Genomic DNA, 22216 nt, shown 5'->3' with positions numbered 1-22216 from the left:
TATGATAGATTGCTACTCTATTTCCTTTTCCAAACATCATACTAGTGGGATTTTTTGGTTTGTTCACGGGAAATCATTTCTTCAAGCCCAAAATTTTTCACGGCGGTGGAGAGAATCATCATCATATTGAAGCGAGTAGATATTCCACCCTGCGTTTTACAGTCATTTACTGCCTGTGCCAAAAGATATTGCATATGTATTTCAATAAGCAACTTTCTTCCTGTCATCTTCCTACCCAATTAAACGTAACGAGCATTTCAATGTCCCATAGAACAAGGCTTCTCGAGCTCCTAGCATAGTACCGTGATATTCTGCAGCATATATATTAGAAGGTTGTATATATAATTAGGAGGATTTTAAAACTAGTATTTGTATTGTGTTTCCATTTTCAGATACCTGGCTATGTTTTATGACAGATTTCTCCTTTAGAATGTCGGTGAAAGTAGCATTTAGTCCAACGAGAGAGGTCAGATAGATCACAAGGGAGTTCATCTATCGAGTGTTTTTGTACTTGCATGAAAAAGCTTGCATAAAGATCACAATTATCTTTGAAGTAAGTTCATGAAGCCCTGTCAGCCTAATCTTCGTGGAGTTGTATAAAGTGGTGCAGCTGGATCGCAAGGGCAAAAGTGCGGAATATGCGTAAAGGTGGTGTAGATGAAACCCTTCTCCAGATCTTCGTGGATACCTCAACATTAAATGGAAGAAAAATTTCGAGGATATCTATCATCTCATGAATTGCGTTGATAGTCCTATTTCTGAGTTCGTTCGTGCAAAGCTTCTCAGCAAAGATGTAGAGACTGAGTAACCGGTCGAGATCCTCGAGCTTTGATGGAGTTGGTAATGATTCGCGGTACAACCAATGAAAAAAAATCTCGAAAGCTTCGGGCTCATCCTCTGGCATATCCATAATAGATTCTTGGCCCTCCTTGAATCATCCAGCCGAGAAAGTACGGCGAAAATATGGCACGGAATAGCACAACAGCTGCTTGTGCAGAACGAACTTGCGCTTCTCTTTTCCTACAACGATCGCCACTACCTCGTTGCCAAGAGCTCTATATCTGTTAGTGGGATCTTTCATGGGACTCCTGGCGCCTTACATCCCGAGGTTGGGGAATTTTGAAGAAGCCATCTTGTGAGAGACAAAATGCCGACTGACTGTTTGCGTAGACTGAATGATAATTAGCAGCGATGCTACAATATGTGGAGTGGAAACACTACATTTATATCTAACAGTAATCCAGGTTACTTCAGATAATCTGAATCAATGGTGGTGATTGCGAGTGGAAGAAGTCTTGGGATGAGAGGAACTCGAGACAAACAATTTTCTTAAGACGAAAGCCACAAAGTTCAGCCTCGCCCTACAATAAATCCTGGATTCACTTTTAAACTGAGGTCTTTTCTTTTTCAATCAATGAGAAAATGAACATCACAACATTGATTGTTCGCTTAGAATTTTCAAGTCATTTCCTCCCGCATCCACGTCTTCCTGTCCACTAAAAAATAAACACTTCAGCAGAAAACTCTCTGTTCTTGAACGGGCAATTGTTCATATAAACAACGTCAAACTTGATGAGCTCCTGTTTGATAATCAATTCTCCTTATCTCAATTTTCATCAAAATGGGTAATGTAAGTTTACCATTCATCTCAGCAAGTTCTCAAGCAGCTATCTAACATAACTGATCAGAGTAAAGAATATGCGCCAGAAGCTACGAAGCAACGGAACAGCTTCGCAGGCAACACCACTTCTTCAAAGTCACAGAACGGAAGCCAAAGTGCTCATTCCGCTGCTCATTCCAAGACAAAAGCATTGATTAGAGTTGATCCAGATGTCTTGCTCACTGAGTAAGTACGATCCCCATTGTCGCTTGATTGACTTTAAAAATCGATCTAATTTTTAAGTACAGTTCAATGGGCATGGAGACGGTTGTGTTGAAGGTTGGATCCGATGATGGAAATGGTACTATGGTCTTTTCTATCCACAAGAACTTGTTGCAGAGTTCATCCCCTCGATTCGTAAAGATGTTGAATAGCAGAGTTTTGGACAGAAACAAAATCTACTCCATTCACGATACAAGTCCTAGCGTGTTCAAACTCTTTAATGAGTATCTTTACACTCGTCGCGTTCCCGGTGTCAGTCATCGTCTATCTCAATCTGCGCAAGGAACTCGCATTTCGGAGCTTTGTCAACTCTACGTCTTCGCAGAGATCTTCGAAATGGACATAAATTTTCTCAACAAAATTATGGACGCTATTCAGGACGGTCTTGCTCTTAGTTCTTCTCTTTTGACATATGCTCTTGTCAAGAATATCTTCGATCATGCTCAGTCAGAGTCTCCTCTTCGCAAGTTTTGTGCCGCAAGTGCTCTTTACTCTGCAATGACTCCAGGTCTGGATTCAGCTGGATTACAATGGTTGATTAAAAATAGTGATGAATTCTGCAAAGAATTCATGAAGATGCTCGTCAAACTCACCAAGGGCAACGATCCTCGTATTCGCGATGCCAATCAGGAATATGTCAAGGAAGTTAAGCTTAAGGAAGAGGAATTGGAGGCTGGAGGTGCCCCGGTTGGTGCTAATATTGCTGCTGTGGTTGGTCCGGGTGTTCATCCATGTCAGTTTCATATTCATGGCGGATCAGGTTCCGATGCAGAGGGTGCTAGCGGTGTTGATGACGAAGAGATCTGCTATTTGCTCGTTGATCTAGACCTTTAGACAAAACCGAAGCGGCTGAACATTGTCATGAGTTGTTTCAGGGTCCTCATGTTCAAAAATATGGCTTTTATGGGGTGGAAGGCGTCAGGACGGGGTACATGATGAAGTAAAAATACGAGAAACAGTAGTTGATTGCTAAAATTCTGGAGATTTCTAGGATTATTGTGGCACCTCGCTACCTAAAGGTATTTGCTCCTATGTATCATACATACAAATAAATGATTCTACATAACTAGTTTCTTGCCTCCAGCTCACTCAGGTTGATATTCCTAAGAGAACTTTGATCCAGAGTTGAACGACTTTCATTGGTACATGGGAAAGATAATATAACCGACATTGAGTATATCTGAGCTACCTAGTATTTCAAGAATCTGAGAGATCTTTCTTCTAAGAAAAATCGAAATCTTCAAGATAGAAATGAATACTTATAACACCGAGATCAGCAAGAAGCTTCCCAGTCAGATTTCCGAGATGACATAAAGAAAGTTTCCTATGTACTATTACTTTATCTCCTTCCATTTTTCGTGTGAATGATGCGTCATCATCGTCTCGTCATTTGAAGAATATGTCCTGGTACACCAGGAGTCTTGAACTAACTGGGGATGAAATTCACAGGAAGAAATATATCTAACCCTGCCTTTCAAAGTGTTGATTTTAAGGACTAGCTTCAGTGATAAGTTGTATATCTAGACCTTGTGCAGAGGCTGCTGTCGAATGTGATACTCTAGGAGGAATTCCGCATGTGGATATCCATGGGACTTCTTGAGAGCAAGAAAACAGAAATACTTGTCGATTAAATAGTTGGATGGTAAATTAGAATTTTTTGGCCCAGAAAAGATTGGTGATTTTGTCTGACGCCTAACGCGACAGGCGTTACTTGCTGCGCATGTCTATGAATTGTTGGTGGTGCAAGGGATTTAGACTGCGGTATGAATCCTGATGGTATAGTTGATCGATGTTAAATATGACACACTGGCACTTCGTGCACTCCTCGTTCTTTCTGTACATGTAAAGCTTTTTTCTCCCTAGAACTTGAAATCTAATTTCTTTTTAGCTATGTATTTTCTGTTTTCCCTTTAGACAGACCTAATAATGGTATGGTGATGAACCAACATTTTTCATCATGGGTAGCTTGTAATACTGATCAGAATACCTACTAGTGCTGCTGAACTCATAATACCTGTCGACTAATAGAAATTCTACCAACTATCCTAGGTGGTTGGTTGCACCAATCCGATCTGTATGAATTATTTCAAAAATCGATATTAAATAATTATAAATTATAACGTAATGTATGGGGAACTCGGACATATGGGGAACTCGGACACTTTTTCAATTATTCTACACGCGATCTTGTTCTACGAGCCACACAATCCTCCAATTCCAATTCTGAATCATTTGAACTATTCTCTAGCTCTTCTTCTTCAATCTCTTCTTCTGATTCTTCAATTGGGCGCTTGCGTGGTCGTCCTCGTAGCTTTTTCTCCTTAGGTTTTTCCTTCGCCTCATATATTATTTTCAGTATTTCCTTAGTATTAAAGACAAATTGATCTTGTAATTTGACTCTTTTGCCTTTAGTTCTCTTTTTTCGAGTCTCAATTACTTCCTGAGCATCAGCGAACTGTTTCCGGAGTAAGGCTATCTCAGCATTTTGAGATTCTACAAGCCTAGTCATTCTCTTGGCATATCGACGAGTTGATGATACAGGAGAACTACTGTTTGCTAGAGTTGTATTAAAGATCTGATTTGCTTGTATTAGTTCTATCCCATCTGAAGGAGAACTTTTGAGTACAGATAAATCTAGGTCTTGATTGGGGGTTCTCATTTGTAAAATAGAAGGTTGTTGGAAGGAGTTAAATGATAATATATCGAGTACTTTTCGTAGGGCAAAAGGTACTAAACTAGTTCCTTTTTAGTCAAATTTAATATTAAAAGAATTCAATGCTTTTTTTCTAATATTTTGAAAGAGTTCTACCTATTCAGCTCTTTGAATTCGCTTTACACTAGTTCGAGAATATCGATCGATCTTTAAAGCATGATATCGTTTCATTGGTCCATACATTGCAATATTAAGTAGCTGAAGCAAATGAGAGCAATGAGGAGGTAATATAAGTAAATCGATATTCTTCTCTATACAGAAAGCAATAAAGCTGCTTGTAATATAATTTGAATGATCATCCATGATCAAAAGTCAAGGTTGGTCACCTGACACTTTCTTGGATTCTAGTTCGAAAACCCTTTTTAACTATTCTAATCTATGATTATTTGAGGTCTATCCATTCGTATTAGTAGAGAACTGCCAGCTTTGAGGTGTATCCTTTGGAATCCATGCAGAATTCGTATTTTGAGCCTTGAAAATGATTATAGATAATAAAGCCTTTCCAACTGTATTAACATATTCAAATACAGTTATCCATTCTTGCTTACCAGCTATAACTTTCCAATTCGATTTCTGAGTAGAATCGATTATAATACATATACTTTAAGTACTTCCAACTCCAAATCCGATTTTGTCTATATTATATATATCATTTAATTCATACTTTCATTCAATAAGATATATATGAAATATATCAAACCAAGCCTGAATATTCTTCAAAGTTGCCTCTTTAACCTAATTAAACTCTAATTGATGTGAATAGCATGTTTTAAGTTCTGGATATCGTTTTTGGAATCTATAGATCCATTCGTGGCCTATAGATAGAATTTCTGTCGAGGTAGGAATTCGAGATGACGCGACCTGAACACATCGAAGACGAATTTCATCGGTTATTTCCTTCACCAACATAAGTATAGTAGGGAATCCAGTGATCGTGAATCGTGAAATCCATCGTATAAGAGTATTTTCTTCTGCGTTTGAAAGAATTTAAGCCATTTCGTAGGTTTGGGAACGTGTTTTCTTCCCAGCCAGCTTATCAGCTAGAGTGGACTTAGGGACTTCAAAATGCTCTGCAGCCTTTCTAATTGATTTAAATTCTTTTAATTGAAGTGCAACTATAGCCTGTTGAAGCTTCTCCTCAATCTGAGCAGGTGTAAAAGGTGATTGGGTATACATAATAAAAGTTATTAGGGTTTCAAGTTGGCGATGGGCAAAAAGTGTCCGAGTTCCCCATACGTTACGTTATATCATAAATTATTAAATCTTTAATGAAATCTTATTTTAAGATGATTGATTTGAAATTATTATAATAAAATTGAATGTTTTAATATATATATGTCACGGGCTCATAACTTATTCTAGTTAGCCTACATGAACGTGTACGGCATCCACATTCTATATAGTCGATGCTCCTCCTAGTACCTTCTTTATCCTTTTGTAGAATATCATCATATTATGAATAGTGGATAACTAGGCTAATCATGCCTATTCGTTTCATGATGTCGTTAGAATTCGGTAGCTGTAGGGCGTAGAGACTCAGGGTTAATCATTCTGCCAAGGCGGTGACAACACCTACCCCAGGTTTCAGAAGATCTATGAAGAGCAAACGCAATTTACTAACTCCTCTTTGAAGACTGAACTAAATCGCTGTCCTGGGAGAATTTCAAAGAGGCTACTACTCACCTTATGGCTGCCTCCTACAACTAAATTATCTCAAATTTTTACACCGAAAAACTCTCGTATCGTGTCACAGCTGCTGAGATCTCGAAAAGTAAGAGTCTTACCATTCGAATTCGACGACTTTTGAAGGATTCTGGAGTTTGAAAAAGTATAATATGAAACCCAATTTGAAAATGACTATTTCACTGACGGAACTAGAATCTCAGTCTCTAATTGTCGGAATGGAATCCCCTAAAAAATCAGTTCTTATGACTCCTGAGTAAGTCGTCAATCTCTCTTCCCGTTTGCTCAAATGATGGCACATTTATGTTCGATTGGAAACTAACTTTGACCTCATAGGGTCCTTTACGAAAAAGTCACGCTGTATGTAGGCAGTAAGAGGAAGAAGTACATCGTTCATAAACGAATATTGTGCGACCAATCTGAGTTCTTCAATGCAGGATTTAACGGCGGTTTCAAAGAGGCAACTGAAGGAGAAATGTACCTTCCGGAAGATGACCCTACAGCTGTTGCTAATCTCATCGAATACTTGTATCGAGGATCACTCCCGCGCTGTAGGGAGGATGGTGGCAGTGACAAAGTTCGTAACCTTTATTACCTAGCGGAAAAGATTGGCATATCATCGCTGATGGACAAACTTATGGACTTAATGGCAGTTCCCAGAATTCAGCAGACGGGTCATCTGGTCGGGTACGGTTCAGATACGATCAAGGAAATATATGACCACACGCACGAGGAAAGCAAGCTTAGGCTCTTTGTTACGGCTGTTAATGTCTTCAGATTAAGAGATCGAGGGAATGAAAAGAATTGGATGAGCGATCGTGCTAAACTCCTCCACAGTAATCCGGAGTTTTCTCATGATGTGTTTAAATTTCTCGGTAAACATGGAGAAAAGGTCTGGGTTGGGAAGGGCGCTGACGAAGCTTTTGTGGCAGCGTTTGAGCCGTGCTATTTTCATGTTCATGGACAGGACAAAGAATGTTATGTCAACCTCGATAATGAAACTCTGGAAGACAGCGAGGAATATACCTAGAGTGAGGGGTCCGACACTTTAGACTGACAAATTGTCATGGTACGGAAACCCATTGCCCTGTCTGCTTGCATGTCATACATGTTTAGATTCCGGAGCTCCTAAATTTCTTCTCGTGGTGGATAAAATTTAGGTGCTGATGCTGTACTCTCTCAAACACTTTTAGGAAGCCTAATTGACAGATTCCTTGAAAGGTCATCTTTCCATATATGCGAGCAATAATGACATAAGTGTCCATTCATCCAACACGTCTGCTTTATCTGCACACTATTATTGACAGGTGCTATTCAGCATAGTTATTGGTTATTCCCTCACCTCTAGAATATGTACCCAAGGTTGTCATTTCCCATTCACATCGCCCTGCCTTGGATGTCCACCACAACCCTCGTAATTTGTTTCGTTCCCATGATCATCCCTAAAATTCTCAAAAAATCTACACGTCCATGTTTTCCAATCTACCAAGCCTCTTAACGCCGCTAGCGCGCTCGTCCCCTGAACACCTTGGACCGAAACGAATTATATTGTCGCGGTATCTACCCGCGCTTTCTATACTCAAAGATAACCAATTGCAATTCCACTAGTGTAATATCTAAGCCGACATTTGCCTTCTTACAAGCCTTTCCCAATTTCTCTGCAACTTTCCCGTATACCTGTTCATGGGCTTTCCCAATCCCATTCAAATCCCACCCCTCAGACGCCATATCCCAAGTAAAAACTTTCCTTTTCCCCGTTTTCAATGGAACGAGTTTAAATCATTTCCCATGAAATTAATACAACACCTGCCTCTGAAATCGGCACCAAGTTCCTCATAATGTTGCAAAGTGAAGAGAGGCTATTCCAGATCCTCGAAAACTAACGAAACGAAATTTGCTTCCTCGAAGGAGGTGCACCCAGGAACATCTAGGAGAGAAGGAGAAGAAATGTTGAATATGGCATTGATATCTAGATGATAAACCCGTGGGTGACAAGCATTATGGTGTTGCAGAGGTGTTCTCGTTCTGTCTGAGCATCTTCGGTTTTGAAGCTGTTATGATTGGACTTTTCTGATCTATCGTGATAATCTCTGGGAGATTCTGGAATTAAAAAGAAGAAAAAGAACGTAAATTTCGAAGTCCTTGGTTAAGTAGGTCCCTCGTATTCAAGCTAAGATAGATGACGCGACATAGTGATGAGCAGGCTTTAGTTTCTAAGCTAATAAGAAGTCATGATACTTGTGCATCGGTTCTAAGTGTAACTTCGCATCCGGGCATATACACCCAAAAGTCTTAACATAGTCGTCAGATTTGTTGAAAACTTTTAGTACTAATTCCAGAAATCTTAAGAAGCAGGAACATCTTCCAAGCTTCGTCAACGATAACTCACTCTCAACACTTCGCGGGAAGTTGCTAAATATTATGAACGACTCATTGGCCATCTATCTTCAACCTCATCTACACTAACCCCATCTTCTTCATAATCCGATGACATCACTAAAACTTTCTATCTTGAGCTCCAATTTATCTCAGAGTCAAGATGACTCATCCCTGAAAGGTTAAAGGCAATTGATGCGAGATCGCAGCACATAGTATAATTGATGTAGATGCAGCTTCTTTAGATATGGTACTCTACCAACATGATGCACAAAGGTTATTTGAATCTATCGTACTATTTGCAGCTTTGTACTCCATTTAACAAATGTTATCCGAGTCTGATGAAATGGGAGAGAGAGAACACAATCACTATACAGAATAGAACCTCTGTAGTATCTCCAAAATCTGCCTAATAAACATAAAAGTTAATCCTACCTCTCAATATCCCCAGCTTGCAGGACATCGGCATAACATAGCACCACTTAGCTGAGCCATGTATGAAAAGAAGTCTTCACGAACCTTACCTGAGATTTGGAGGTTTGGAAAACTACCTAGGTAAGGATAATCCAGCCATACACCACCCAGGTCCCCTATCTTCATCTAAAAGTGCCAGGATGAGTGTATATAATGGAGATACTAATCTGAGAAGAGTAACAAAGAATACGTTTGAAAAGATAATAAAAGTATTTGAAAGTAAGATGTAAGATATATAGCGTGATCTTACCACAGAATCCCAAATAATAGCACTAGCAATTATAAACATATTTAATCCTCAAACCCAATAGAAATTTTGGAACTTAAAAGATACTAGTAAAACACAAGACTAGATATTTCACAACTCACAAAAACATCCAACCAAAAACTCCTAAACCATCTAGCCAAAAAAAAAAAGCCCCACAAGCTGCTCTGATATAAAAATTCATCCCAAGTTTTCTCATCCCAAGATCACTCATCCCAGGATCAGACCCTAAAAACTACAATATCCATCAAAGTCTTCTAAACCCATCATTACCGCACTATCTATAGCCTATCCTCTTCTCTGCACTTACACTCATCTCGCTTGAGTACCTAGCTAGGAAAATCCAGATTCACTTCGAAGAAGCACCCCGAGGATTCACTCCACTTCCCTTCACTTCACTTCCCTCACTTCCCCATTCATCCCACTCCACCCTGCACATTCGAACCTCTCATACGACAAACCAAGAATCCAACCTCGACACGCTAGTATCGCTTAGGAATTTCCATATCTATTGTTCCATAAACCACCACAGCTTGATCTTAAGAAATCTTTCTTACTAATACGAGAACTTCTCGTGAATAATTTCGATAACTTTAACAACCCACCCACCAACGGAAATCCAAATACCACTCTACTTTCCAACCATTATTTCATCGCGAAAAAATTATCAATAATATCAATTTGGAGTAAAAAAAAGGAAAATTATTTATTATTTGATTCAGATTAATAAACTTACTCGTCATAATGCCGTCAAAGGTGCCACAGAAAAGATCCGCCAGTCCTTCTCCAAAGGCACGTCAGTACAAACGCCCTCGTATCAATCTCGTGAATCATACGTCTGCGACCTCTAACTTCACAGACGACGCTTTGAATAACACTGAGGCAAGCGAAAATTCACCATTATTAAATGTACCGATGGAAATATCTCGAAAACGATCAGCCAGTCCTTCCACAAGGGCGCGGAAGGAGAAACGCCCGCGTTTTAGGCTTACGCCTTCTACGGCTACTACAGGTATTTTCGCAGACGATGCATCGACTAAGACTGAAACAAGTAACACTAAGATTAAGCTTAAGCTCAAGATCACAGTGAACGAAAATCCAGAAGCTTCTAAAATGCCTTCAAAGATCCACCAAAAGCACCCAATCAGTCCTCCAGCTGAGGCACCTCAGACCAAAAGTTTGCGTGCCAAATACACGCCCCATAAGTCCACCACCTCTGGCTTCATAGCCCATGTATCGAGCAACAGCAAGAAGACGATTGAGACAGATCCAGCACCTACCGCCAACCAAATTTTTGCCATTAGGCCTTGTGTTCCCAAATCAGCAGCACCAGATGAAGCTAGCCAATCTGAGGATGCAAAGAAACAAGTGCATTTTATCCAGATAAGACAGAACAATACAGAGAAGCCATTAAACAAGAGCAAGCCCAGGACAAATAAGACACGTCGCAGCAACCAATTTGTAGCCATCAACCCCACCTTGCCAAAACCAGTCACATGGGAGCCTCTAAGAAGTATTGAAGACGTAGGAGATAATGCGGTTGGCACTCGTGTCCCACTAAAAGATCCAGACGATGAGTTGAACAAATTAGTACCTCTTACCGAGTGGCTCGTTCCCCCTGATAAGGCACTCCCTATACCATTGGCCCGGGATCCACTCAAAATATTTGGGGCCGCAGAGAAGAAGTTCATTGCTCTCTGGATGCGAGCAAACAAAACAGTTGGGACACGAGGGAAACATTTAGCCTATCAAAACCTTTTGTACTCCCTAGGCTGCAAAGACCCAAGTTTTGACAAAGAGACCTTGCTAAAATTTGACCATCGGGTCGAGCGCTTCATTTCGAGGATCAAGAAATCGCTGAAGGAATGCGGTGCGATTGCATTCCGAAATGAAGATAAAGTGGAAACATATCCAGTCTTTGCGGATTGGACAGTTGTTTGGTTGGAAGAGGACTGGGATGGAGTATATGACACCAGAGGGTATTATACCGACAATTATCTCGAGAAATACTCAGTAGATCTTGAAGGCCAGGGTGACGACAGGGATTTTGTGGTAGAGCTAGCAGTCGATGAACCTTTCCAAGAGGAGATAGAGACCTTTGTCGTGGAAGTTCCCGAAGACTTCCAGATTCCCAATGTCACAGATGCTGACCCAGGTAATTTCAAAAACCCAGAACACTATTGCAACCCTTATGGGATGGCTGATTGAGGGTGAGAAGTGAGGACCTAGAAGAAATTGGATGGGCAGAGAGGAGTTTTGCATTGTTTCGGCGTTCCATTTGCAAAATTTGACATATTTTGAAAGATATGGAACAAGTATATAGACTACATTCTAGTTAAAAATACCATTCGTTACATCCCTATGAACACGAAAACTCTGTGTGGATTTTATCGAATATTTCGTGGAGCTGTGCGTTTGAAAATACATCTAGTGGAATGCCTTGTGCGGAATGGCTACATCCTCCCCCAGGAGTTTCGAAAAATTTGGTTTGATTGGATGCAGAGATCCAATGTAGTAAGGCATACCGGAATCCCTGTATGGCATTGTAACCTTGTTGTAGTAGTATTGAGGACTTCATTGTCGATCTGGCGGTGAACAGTGACAGCCTTCGTCGTCCATTAAAAACGAAAGTGGAAAACGATTTCAGGTCTGTGATCATTCTCCTTGTATGACGCTTGCATATCCTGGAGGCAAACCATGGTACCCAGGACATCTAAATTTCGTACACCTGCCACGATGGTTATCGAAGAGAAGATTTGTACATGCTTACATTTGTCCCAAACCACAACCTCAGATCACGCCTAGATCGTCATAATGCTTAGGCCATAATCTATATGATCTTTTCGGCCTCCTCGACCAAATCCTCAACTTTGAAAGCTGGATCACCTTTTCCAAACATCTCCAACAACCTACGTCTATCACTCTGTTCCCCTACTGGACCATAAAACTTCTGCAAACACATGATCAACCATTTTGCGTCGTCGACGCTAACCCCTCTCCCTTCAACAACCTGTCCATGTAATAAAACCAACTCCTTATCCTTTTCCAGTTCCAAATGATGAGTAATTGTAGTATGTGGTTGACTGTATTCTCCCCTCAATTTGTATTCTGCAAGATGCGTGAAGAGAACAACGACTGTATTTTCCGCCGGGAAAGTCCATTGCAAGAAATGAATCTCTGCACCCTGACCCTCCTTTGCAAGCGGTAAGACGAAGGTAGGAAACTTCTTTGCTGTGGCTTCAATGGTCTTGTATGTGTGTAAAGGTATCGCTGCGCACAATGATTGTGCATCTTCGACGTGTCGCAGTCGCCAAAGTGCCTCGATTTCTTTCTGTGGTAAAGTGCGTACTATCTCCAGATCCAGGTACGAGGATAGAGTCTTCAGCCCAGGGTTTGAGGAGGATGCCTTCTTGGCGGGAGTTTGAGGTGAAGATGGAGGTGGAGGTGGAGGCGGAGCTGCAGGAAACGGTGATGAAGTAGTCGGAGATGGTGGTGGTGCTGGAGGGGCATTCACGGGAATTGTCACGGTGGCTTTCTTTTTCAGTTCCTCGATCTTAGCTTTGTAGGCCTCCTTTAGTTCATTCACATCTCGTAGACCTTGTCTATAAATTTCCATAAGCTAAGCACATTAATTACTCATTTTCGACTACTTACTCCTTTGCTTTTTGATCAAGCTTCTCCCTATACTTTTCCAGAATTCTATCCGATTGCTGGGTGGCCAAGAATCGAACATCATGAACCTGCGCCCATCTCTTTTGTGAGGATCGCAAATAAGGGGCAGCACCACAAATTGTGCGACGTATTGCCGGAGAACGAATGATTGCCATGTTTGTTGTCGAATAACAATTTTAGTATAACAGTCAATTTTAGCGGCAAGCCTGACAGAACATTAATTGAGGTCGATGAAGTTATATTATGGAGTAAACTAGCGGCCGCGCGGCCGATACTTCCGCTTTCGGGACTTCGGGATATCTCAACTTTCCATTGTGATGCAATCAAAACAAACATGGAAAAGAGAAATATAAGTAAAGTACTCAAGTAACAAGAAAAGAACTAAATATCTTAAGAAAATCTATCCATAATTTATATCCAGAAGACGTTCGTAAAATCTACGTGTATATACGTTCCCTCCCCAAATCTACAACTTCGCTTTCTCATCATCCTTCTTCGCCTGATCTTTCAAAACCCTCCTCAAGATCTTTCCACTTGCACTCTTCGGAATAACATCTACAAACTTAACTCCTCCCCTCAACCTCTTATGACTGGCAACTTTCGCTTGCAACCATGCCATGATCTTCTTTTCCTCTTCTTTATCTCCTACAACTCCTTTCTTCGGAACCACATAAGCTCGTGGGACTTCAGTTGCTTGCTCTTCATTGTAAATGCCAATTACTGCAACATCGTCAATATCTTCATGAGAAACTAGAAGACCTTCTAGCTCTGCTGGTGGTACTTGGAAGCCCTTGTATTTAATCAATTCCTTGATTCGATCAGTGATGTAAAAATTGCCTTCTTTATCCTGATGTCCGACATCACCAGTTTTGAAATATCCATCATCTGTCAAAGCGTTTTTGGTGCCTTCAGGATTATTGAGATAACCCTGGAAAACATTGGGCCCCTTGACCCAAAGTTCACCAGTCTCCCCTGCCGGGACTTCCTTCTCTTCGGCGTTCATATATTTCGCGACCAGATTTGGTAGCAAGCGTCCGACGGAACCTGGATATTTATTCCAATCCTCCCAGGGTTGACTGTGGGTGGTAGGACTTGTTTCGCTAAGGCCATAACCTTGCTTGACAGGTATCTTGAGACGGGCATATACAGCATTGACAAGTTCACGTGTCAATGGCGCCGCGCCTGAGTTCATCATCCTAACAGTCGATAGATCGTACTTCGAAACTATGGGACTCTTTCCAAGCATGAGGACAATAGGAGGGACCACATAAGCAAATGTCGCCCCATATTTCTGTATTGTTTGACAAAACTTTTCCAAATCAAATTTCTCCATTACGAGGCACTCGAGACCTCCGTGGAAGGAGAAATGAATAATGCATGTCAAGCCCTGGAGACGGTCAGTAAAATCCACAAACCTGGAGTGATAAAGCGACCTACATAGATGTGATAAAAGGGAAGAACGGCCATAAGCTTGTCACCTTTGCCATCCTTACCGCCGGTCCAATGCAAGTTGTGCCCCTCAGTTGAATTCGCCATTTCAGTATTCGCAACGATGTTCTTATGCGAAAGCATGACTCCTTTAGGGTGTCCAGTAGTTCCACTGCTATAAACCAAAAATGCTAAATCTTCTGGCTTATTCTTCGTCCTCCTGTATCTCGACGTACCCGCCAAGTTGCGCACATTAGTAAAGTGCTTGAACTTGTGTGTCTCATCCCTTCCATCGCCAATCAAAATTATCCTATATTCAGGTATGCCAGCATTTTTAGCCGCTGCTTGCGCCACCTCTATGAAAGGTATCTGAGTAACAATTCCCTTGGCACCGGAGTCTTTCAACTGAAAGGTCAATTCTTCAACAGTGTATCCAGGATTCGCAGGAGAGACTATTCCACCGGCCCAATGCGTTCCCCAAATAACAGCGGGAGTGTCGATAGAATTGGGTGTGTAAAGGGCAAGAACATCGCCTTTCTTCCATTCCCAGACAGCTTTCAATCCCGTTCCAAATGTGATCGCAGTATCTCGCACTTGCTTGTAGGTATATGACCGTGAAGTCTCAGCATCCGTGTAAATTGCTGGGAAGACAATGGTCAGTAATTGAGCTAAACCGTCGATTCTTTTATATCGGAGCATCGTTAAATGTATTGGTACCTTTATCATCTGGAAATTCTCTATCTTTCCGTTCGAAAAGAAACTCCCAAATATCCACCTGTGGGATTTCTATTTGTGGGTATGTTGATTCTGTAGGCATGTTTTCTTTGGTGTATGTTACCAATAGGCCGGCGCGTCACGAACTGTGTGGAACGAAGAAGATGTGGAATACGGTTATTATGGAGGTATTTAAGCTTATCGAAGGAAAATAGTACGTAGGACAAAGTACGGTGAAGGAAAGTAAGGGGAATTCTCCCTATCTAAATACATTACCCATCGAGGAATATGGTTGGCTGGAGATGTACAATAGCAGGAAGGCTTAAGCATTATGATGTCTGTGTGGAGATGGGGAATTGGATTAATACTCAAAATTTAAGCCGAGCACACAAAAACACCGAGGTAACTTTACCCCAGATCTTGGCATTCGGAAATGTCGGACTCAACAACCCCCGAGATGACTGAAGAAAGATAATAAGTCTAATTCAACTACCGACATTTCGTCTAATTGAATTAAATCATCAACTAGGTCCTTGAGTATTGATAATCTCACATCCATCAATCTCATTGAATATTTTCCAGTGTGAGTTTCCATATCATGACATTATTTATCCATTTCATAGTAATCTCCAAATTTATCGTACTAGTTCTAGAGATTTAGACAAAATAACACAAAGTGTTTGATATTAGGCTTGTATTAGGCTCGGTAGAGTAGCTTTTTCAAGATTTAAGGTTAACAGTCTAGGGCCCCACATCAAGTCTTTTCACCTTCTAGCTAATGTGTGTAGAACACCTAGATATACATCTAATATTTTAATCGATAAATAGATAACCAAATCAAAGTAAAAAATCGTACAAGTGAGCGAAATGTGAGATTTTCCAGTTACCAATTAGTTCTATCTCGAAGAAAAGAAAAGAAAAGCATATTATTAGTTTTGGCGCAGCATATATTCTTTCACCCCTTAACCTTAAAAAATATCAAACTCTGAAAGTCGACAATGAGAACAGATGATTTTTAATATTATTTAAATACTCGAAAATAAAAAGAGACCCTAAAGAGCTCAAATCATCAACCCCTGATACACCTTGCCTAATGATATCCACTGACTCCCTTTGCTCCCGTCAAAATCAAGCTAGTCGCTCCTGACCTGGGGTTGTAATTGGAGGGGAAATATGCCGAAACCAAAAGCCTCAAAGTTGTGGAGGAGATAGGGTGGTAAATAAATATCATGTTGACGTTCTGAGATTTTTCTAGAGGGATTTGCATCAGCGGGTGTCATCTGATGAACAGGAGTAGTGCCGTACCATGGCCTTAGTCTTCATTTTAACCTCTACACCTTCTCCTTGAACTGATCTTTGAGTCATTCAACTTCGTTCTTAAGCTCCTGTATCTCCGTCTTAAGCTTCGGTTGCGCCTGAAATTTCTTAGATTCCAAATCGATGTCATTTTCAAGCCTCTCCTGCTGCATATCTAAATGCGCCTTATTCGTCACCGTCTCCATATCCATTTTCATCTTATTTGTTTCTCTCTCAATACTCAGATTTTCCATCTCCATCTGCACCTTGAAATTTTCCCTGCCCATCTCCATCTCAACCTTAGCTTTCTCCAAGTCAATCTTCGCCAGCTCCAGTTTCAATGAATTTTGGTCATCCTGTTGACGTTTGAGAATCTGGAAAGTCCGGGAAATGGCAGGAGCATCGAATATTTTAGTTAGGGAAACGATCTAAAGACAAGTCAACATAAGTAGTAGTGTGCAGTACCTATTGAATAAAATACTCAAGCAAAGAGCTGGATACAGCCATTGAACATGAACTATTAAGTAAAAGTACACCTGCGTGCTTAAACAATGACAATCAATGAAAGTTCTAGAAGAGTATCATCCACTAGAGCCTTGATACCAACCCCCTAGAATCTGGAAGAATGGACGGACGCAACCCAGTTACAAAGAAGTTTTTCATCTCTAGATTCTAGCATTCTACTCACTACCGTATTCAAGTTGATCTCACTTTTTCGAATTCCCTATTTTAAACCCACTATCACATACACCAAAAGTATCCCCACCCCCATCCCCATCCCCATCCCCATTTTTCACCTCCCCCCAAGCTACCCATAAAAACCACCCGTCTCCACCCCTCTCCCTCCCCGAAAACAAGAAAAAAAATCCCGCCCAAAATCAACCCCAAACCATCCAACCCAACCCCACAAAACTATCTAAGCTAAAAAATCCCTCACACTACAACCCTCCTCTCAATCTAACCACAATATCTCCCTCAATACATCAGTACATCAGTACCCCTTAAACTTAAACAATACCTCCCTAATTCCGAACAACACTCACGCACTAACCTAACCCTAACCAAGCACCCAAAGATTTCCAACGATTCAAATCACAACAAATACATATCCATGAGCAAATAGCGGGACATATAAAGTATACAAGAAGATATACAATAAGCATAGGACACTACACAACGTGAAATCTGATAGTTCTTCTGACCACCTTTCCCATCTCGACAAAAAATCTTTCATTTCTGTTATTTAAATAGACGAGTTCACTTGTGAGCTAGCAAGCCTTTCATCAAGCTTTGGTTCCATCAACACTAGTAATTCATGCGCCTGTTGATCCATTCGCGGTAAATTATAAAAGAGCAGTGTAATTGAAGGAACCGAACATTTTATAAAATCATCAATCACATCACACACACACACAAAGCAAAGTAAAGCAAAGCAAAACAGTAAAGTTTCAAGGTCTAAGCCGGATTGTAGATTTCAAAATTATCTAGAAAAAAGACTAGCACTTCTTCAACCAGCTAGGAAATTTTACATAACTACACAGAATCCGTCGCCCAAAATTTCTAGAAGAGGTGAACAAATTGTGTGAGCTCGCACCACCAAGGCAATTTGGAAACACCTCTCCATTCATCGATCTCAACTGATGTATAACAATAAAAGTTATAAACAGTTGGGATACCTATCCCCCCTTCCAACATCGATGCACCCGGTGCAAAGCTCGAAAATCTTCGAGTGTGAAGCGGTGATACATAGTCACATCCAACCCTGATCGTGACTATAGTCAAGAACATCATTTGACCGCCAAGCCAGTCTCTAAGGATTTCAGCAATATCAGTCTATGTGATACATGTGATCTAGTGACCTCCATCCGACGCGATGCTGAGGTTGCCCTCTACAGCTGTCTCGATGGTCCTCACCCAAATAGACAATACCCGATTGCCTAATTTTACAACATTTTTGTCAACCTTTTTACTAGCGTCGTATTTGTTCTTGATGAAAGGCAATGGTGGGTTTATAACTTCCCCGCCATGGCACTCGTATGATGACGCTCGCGGGCATCAATCGGTGCATTCATAGGCTGTGGCCTTAGTAACTCCTTACTCTACCACAAAGAACCAGTGAATCCTTTCATGTTTGTCATTCAATATAAGTACCAAACAATGGAAAATATGAGCGGCGTGAGTTTTTAGGATATTTGACTATCCCTGGCAGGCGTGACCATCCCACCCACCGGCACATCTGCCGTCGCACAGTTGTATTTGAAAGATACCCACGATAAGCATAAGTAACCCAAACCCCTGAAAGTTACCTCAATTAAGTCGCCTACCATGTTTTCCTAATGTAAATCTTCTGGGGCCGAGTCCCCAACGCTGGCTCCGGAGCAAAGTCGACTCATTTAGCTAGCTTAGTCCCTTACTATCACGCTTTTCTCCTTCAGAAAAGATCCTACAACCGAGGTTACAGTGCGCCCAAGTTAAACCGGATAGAGAAAGCTCTGAATATAGCATTCCCATCGAGGGCAGTATCTTTAAACAGATACTTTCTCATCAAGCTTAACTCGAGCGCACCGTCAGGCGTCCAGACAGACTCTGGACGCCCTGTTGTGCCGCTCACCCTATGTGTACATATATTCATAATGACTTGGGCCTTTTAATGTCATGCCCAGGACAAATTGAAACTCGCAAACTTCGTGATAAAATGGCGAATGCTGACCGTAGGGCGACATGCTCTTCGTTTATGCCGTGAAAGTAAGAACTGCATGCATTTTTTTACCATCGAAGGACGACTATGATAAATGTTGGATGTGTAGGAAATGCTCATTTATCAAGCGGATTATTGTAAAAATTCAATACTTCGAGTTCAATCATCCAACATTCGAGTACTCAGCCAAAGAATTCCCCGCCCACCAACGTCTCCCATGGTTTTGAAAGTTCCCAAACCTTTTCCATCAATGTTCGCGCCTTGTGTGCTTGTGTCATTCCGTACCTCTCAACCCTGTTCATTCGTTCAAGGATATCGGATCTTTGCTTCTCATCTCGAATATCACATCCAGCCGTAAACATTGGAAATAACAAGCAGGCTTCGGCACTGCTTCCTTTCCTAATCTTGCTGAAAGAGCCAAGGATTTCACCAACAGCATGTTGGACATCTTCGTGAATTGAAGGCTTTCCAAGTATTCTGCGATGAAGATGGACGAGTCCAGCAGAATGAAAGGCTTCGTTGGTTGCTGCTACCTCAAGACTATCCCATCCATACTCTGCTTCGGACTTAGATTGCATATGAGTGCATGGCTTCGCTGGGTGACGACGTGACTCAATGAGATCTTCTTCAAGTTTGTGGGCACGGACGACTACTTCATTGGATGGTTGCCAATCTACATTAATTGTTGAATCAGCATTAATGCGAAGAGCATCACATTGGCGCGCAAGATTAGCGACCTTAGCAAGAATGCGGACGCAACGACTGGTGAAACCGAGGATACAGTCAATTTGATAACCATATTCTTCATCTTCCGTTTCATAATCCAGCATCCAAGCAGATGAAAGATTTTGACCACCACTCATACTGCCAAGGACATCCAAGTAGGCAAACCAACTCCATAGAAAAGACGATACCTTATCCTTGCGCGATAGCGTTTGCATTCGGTGGGCTCCACCTCTCGCGACGAGCATTTGACGAGCAAATTCAAGGTGCTTCTGCCATGGAACGGCAACGCCAAAGACCTTTGGGGAAATTATTTCCAAAGATGCAAGCATGATCACCGTCGCAAGGTTGACATTCGACGTAATCTTGTTTGGGTCGTCGAGCGCATGCCTAAGGTTGGGGAAGATATCTTTGACCCACAAAGCTATTCGAGTGGCAGGTTCGGGTTGTCTCAGAAGTCTGGCCCGATGTGTGGCAGAGTATGCAAGTAGAAGATGCAAAAGATCGTCGTCCCGAACGGCCATTTGTGGTAAGATACTACGGAATGGATTAGACGAACAATTGTGCGGTATCAGACAACCTGCTGTGTGATCGAGAAAGTGATGCTAGGAAAGATTGGTTAGATAGCTCAAGCGCAGCCACGAGAAAAGTCTTACAAAGTACTGCATTCAGATTAGCGAGGAGTGACACCAAATATTTGTACAACTCACAAGTAGGTTCATTGGATTTTCAAGCAGTTTCGCAGGAAGGGGTTGAAGTATACGGGGTATGCATATCGAAACCGGTTTGTCATAGTATCCAACTTCAAGAGCCGTCTCATTACTTTCCATTCCGAATCCAAACTCCATTGGTGACAATTCGCCTCCATATTCTACATCAGACTCCTGGTGAAAACCCACTAGGGTGGAAGATGATTCTGAAATGGCGTTTACATCATCATTCCTTCCAATATCCAAATCTACCAGACCCCGGTCAATACCCCATGTATCGGTGTCCTGATATACATCATGCATATATGGAGTCCAATCCTGACTTCGGTAATCCCATCCTGATCCATGGCTCTGGTGATCCGACGGTGCTCCATCAAGTGGTCCCGATAAAAGTGAACTTACGGAGAGCCTGCGTGAATATTTGCGACTTGGTATAGTTTTGATCTTATTAACGTCCACCCTACGTAGTGTCCCGGATTCTACCTGTGACATAGCAGGTGTTGCATTTCGAGGTTCATCGTTGGGGTCCAAACTGGGCACCAGAGGAGGAAGCATGCGTGAGTTATAGAGCGAGCTGTCATATCGAGTGCGTTTAGCAGGTCTTTCCATTGTAGAGCTTTCTGCTGCCGGTGTCCCGCGCCCGCTTCCAAGATATGGCGGAGTTGACATTGGGCTTTCGATATTCAGAGGTGCGCTTCTGTTTGAATTTGAACTTCCAGATTCATCCGCAACTTGAAGTTGGCTAGATATTGATAGACCAGGTGATTGTGCTGAAAGTGGAGTGATCGGGGCACTGGATTGATATCGTTCAAGATTTGGGGGCTGCTGCTGATTTGGGTGACCATGATCCCTGGGTAGCGTATCTTGGAAAGTTGAAATCGGTGGATAAGCAGGTCTGGTCAAGGCGGGATCAATCATTGACATATCTGCCATTTGAACACCATATGCCTTATCGTCGCGGCTCAAACGCTCATCTCGAGGAGCAGACACCGGGAGAAAAGATTGGAAGCCTGTGAATGACCCCGAAAGGTGAGGACTTGCACTTTGAGTAGTTTGAGTCACTGGATTTGAGATAGAAAAGGCTCCCTGCCCAGTGTCGTCGTCATTTTGAACCCTCTTCTTGCCTCTACCCTCCCAATTCAATCGTATGCTGTAATCGCAAATTTCGTTCTGTTTCGAACAATTTACACATGTTGGGCGAGTTTCGTCGCATTTTACCTTTCGAGTTTTGCAGGGCCTGTGAAGGATATATATATTCAGTAAAAATGTTCGATGACATAAACATTACCGCTAGCGTACCAACAGCCATTCCTACTCCTCTTCTTAGGCTCCGGTGCCCCAGCTTTCTTTGGACGTGGCATGATGGGAATGAACGAATGGTACACAAGCAAATGGCAAAATCGATTTCCGACATTTGCTCAAGTTGCCGATATTTGAATTAGGGTGGTCGATACTTGAATCGCCAGTGTCTTTTCCATAAGTAGAGTAAGCTTTGAGTTTAGTAGATGGCGCTATTGGGTTTATCTGTGCTCGCATCGACATAACGATAGACGAACGGGAGGAATGCGTTAACAAAAGACAA

General features: G+C 41.7%; 9 protein-coding genes across 9 annotated transcripts; 3 read left to right on the top strand and 6 right to left on the bottom strand.

Moving 5' to 3' along the window:
• Window positions 1-934: 934 nt before the first annotated feature.
• On the bottom strand, window positions 935-1132 carry SS1G_12807 (predicted protein; the record flags this gene model as incomplete). The annotated part of the gene is made up of 2 exons (XM_001586180.1): window positions 935-1055; window positions 1101-1132. 2 exons carry the CDS (start codon window positions 1130-1132, stop codon window positions 935-937), a joined length of 153 nt encoding a protein of 50 aa, XP_001586230.1.
• Window positions 1133-1621: 489 nt separating this feature from the next.
• SS1G_12806 (predicted protein) lies at window positions 1622-2716 on the top strand (the record flags this gene model as incomplete). Its single annotated transcript, XM_001586179.1, has 3 exons — window positions 1622-1630; window positions 1689-1846; window positions 1909-2716. The coding sequence occupies 3 exons, from the start codon at window positions 1622-1624 to the stop codon at window positions 2714-2716; spliced, it is 975 nt and encodes a 324-aa protein (XP_001586229.1).
• Window positions 2717-4052: 1336 nt separating this feature from the next.
• SS1G_12805 (hypothetical protein) lies at window positions 4053-4898 on the bottom strand (the record flags this gene model as incomplete). Its single annotated transcript, XM_001586178.1, has 2 exons — window positions 4053-4457; window positions 4719-4898. 2 exons carry the CDS (start codon window positions 4896-4898, stop codon window positions 4053-4055), a joined length of 585 nt encoding a protein of 194 aa, XP_001586228.1.
• Window positions 4899-6523: 1625 nt separating this feature from the next.
• Window positions 6524-7308, top strand: SS1G_12804 (predicted protein; the record flags this gene model as incomplete). Its single annotated transcript, XM_001586177.1, has 2 exons — window positions 6524-6534; window positions 6615-7308. 2 exons carry the CDS (start codon window positions 6524-6526, stop codon window positions 7306-7308), a joined length of 705 nt encoding a protein of 234 aa, XP_001586227.1.
• A 2829-nt stretch (window positions 7309-10137) lies between these two features.
• On the top strand, window positions 10138-11684 carry SS1G_12803 (predicted protein; the record flags this gene model as incomplete). Its single annotated transcript, XM_001586176.1, has 3 exons — window positions 10138-10189; window positions 10406-11548; window positions 11623-11684. The coding sequence occupies 3 exons, from the start codon at window positions 10138-10140 to the stop codon at window positions 11682-11684; spliced, it is 1257 nt and encodes a 418-aa protein (XP_001586226.1).
• A 539-nt stretch (window positions 11685-12223) lies between these two features.
• On the bottom strand, window positions 12224-13220 carry SS1G_12802 (hypothetical protein; the record flags this gene model as incomplete). Its single annotated transcript, XM_001586175.1, has 2 exons — window positions 12224-12995; window positions 13048-13220. 2 exons carry the CDS (start codon window positions 13218-13220, stop codon window positions 12224-12226), a joined length of 945 nt encoding a protein of 314 aa, XP_001586225.1.
• Window positions 13221-13531: 311 nt separating this feature from the next.
• On the bottom strand, window positions 13532-15310 carry SS1G_12801 (hypothetical protein; the record flags this gene model as incomplete). The annotated part of the gene is made up of 3 exons (XM_001586174.1): window positions 13532-14452; window positions 14503-15134; window positions 15211-15310. 3 exons carry the CDS (start codon window positions 15308-15310, stop codon window positions 13532-13534), a joined length of 1653 nt encoding a protein of 550 aa, XP_001586224.1.
• Window positions 15311-16568: 1258 nt separating this feature from the next.
• Window positions 16569-17293, bottom strand: SS1G_12800 (predicted protein; the record flags this gene model as incomplete). The annotated part of the gene is made up of 2 exons (XM_001586173.1): window positions 16569-16931; window positions 17243-17293. 2 exons carry the CDS (start codon window positions 17291-17293, stop codon window positions 16569-16571), a joined length of 414 nt encoding a protein of 137 aa, XP_001586223.1.
• A 2090-nt stretch (window positions 17294-19383) lies between these two features.
• On the bottom strand, window positions 19384-21995 carry SS1G_12799 (hypothetical protein; the record flags this gene model as incomplete). Its single annotated transcript, XM_001586172.1, has 3 exons — window positions 19384-20529; window positions 20635-21871; window positions 21934-21995. The coding sequence occupies 3 exons, from the start codon at window positions 21993-21995 to the stop codon at window positions 19384-19386; spliced, it is 2445 nt and encodes an 814-aa protein (XP_001586222.1).
• Window positions 21996-22216: the final 221 nt, after the last annotated feature.

The sequence above is a fragment of the Sclerotinia sclerotiorum genome, genomic scaffold (genome assembly GCF_000146945.2).
Source record: "Sclerotinia sclerotiorum 1980 UF-70 scaffold_22 genomic scaffold, whole genome shotgun sequence".
In the NCBI taxonomy this organism is placed as follows: domain Eukaryota; kingdom Fungi; phylum Ascomycota; class Leotiomycetes; order Helotiales; family Sclerotiniaceae; genus Sclerotinia; species Sclerotinia sclerotiorum.
This window is presented reverse-complemented; position numbering and strand designations above follow the sequence as displayed.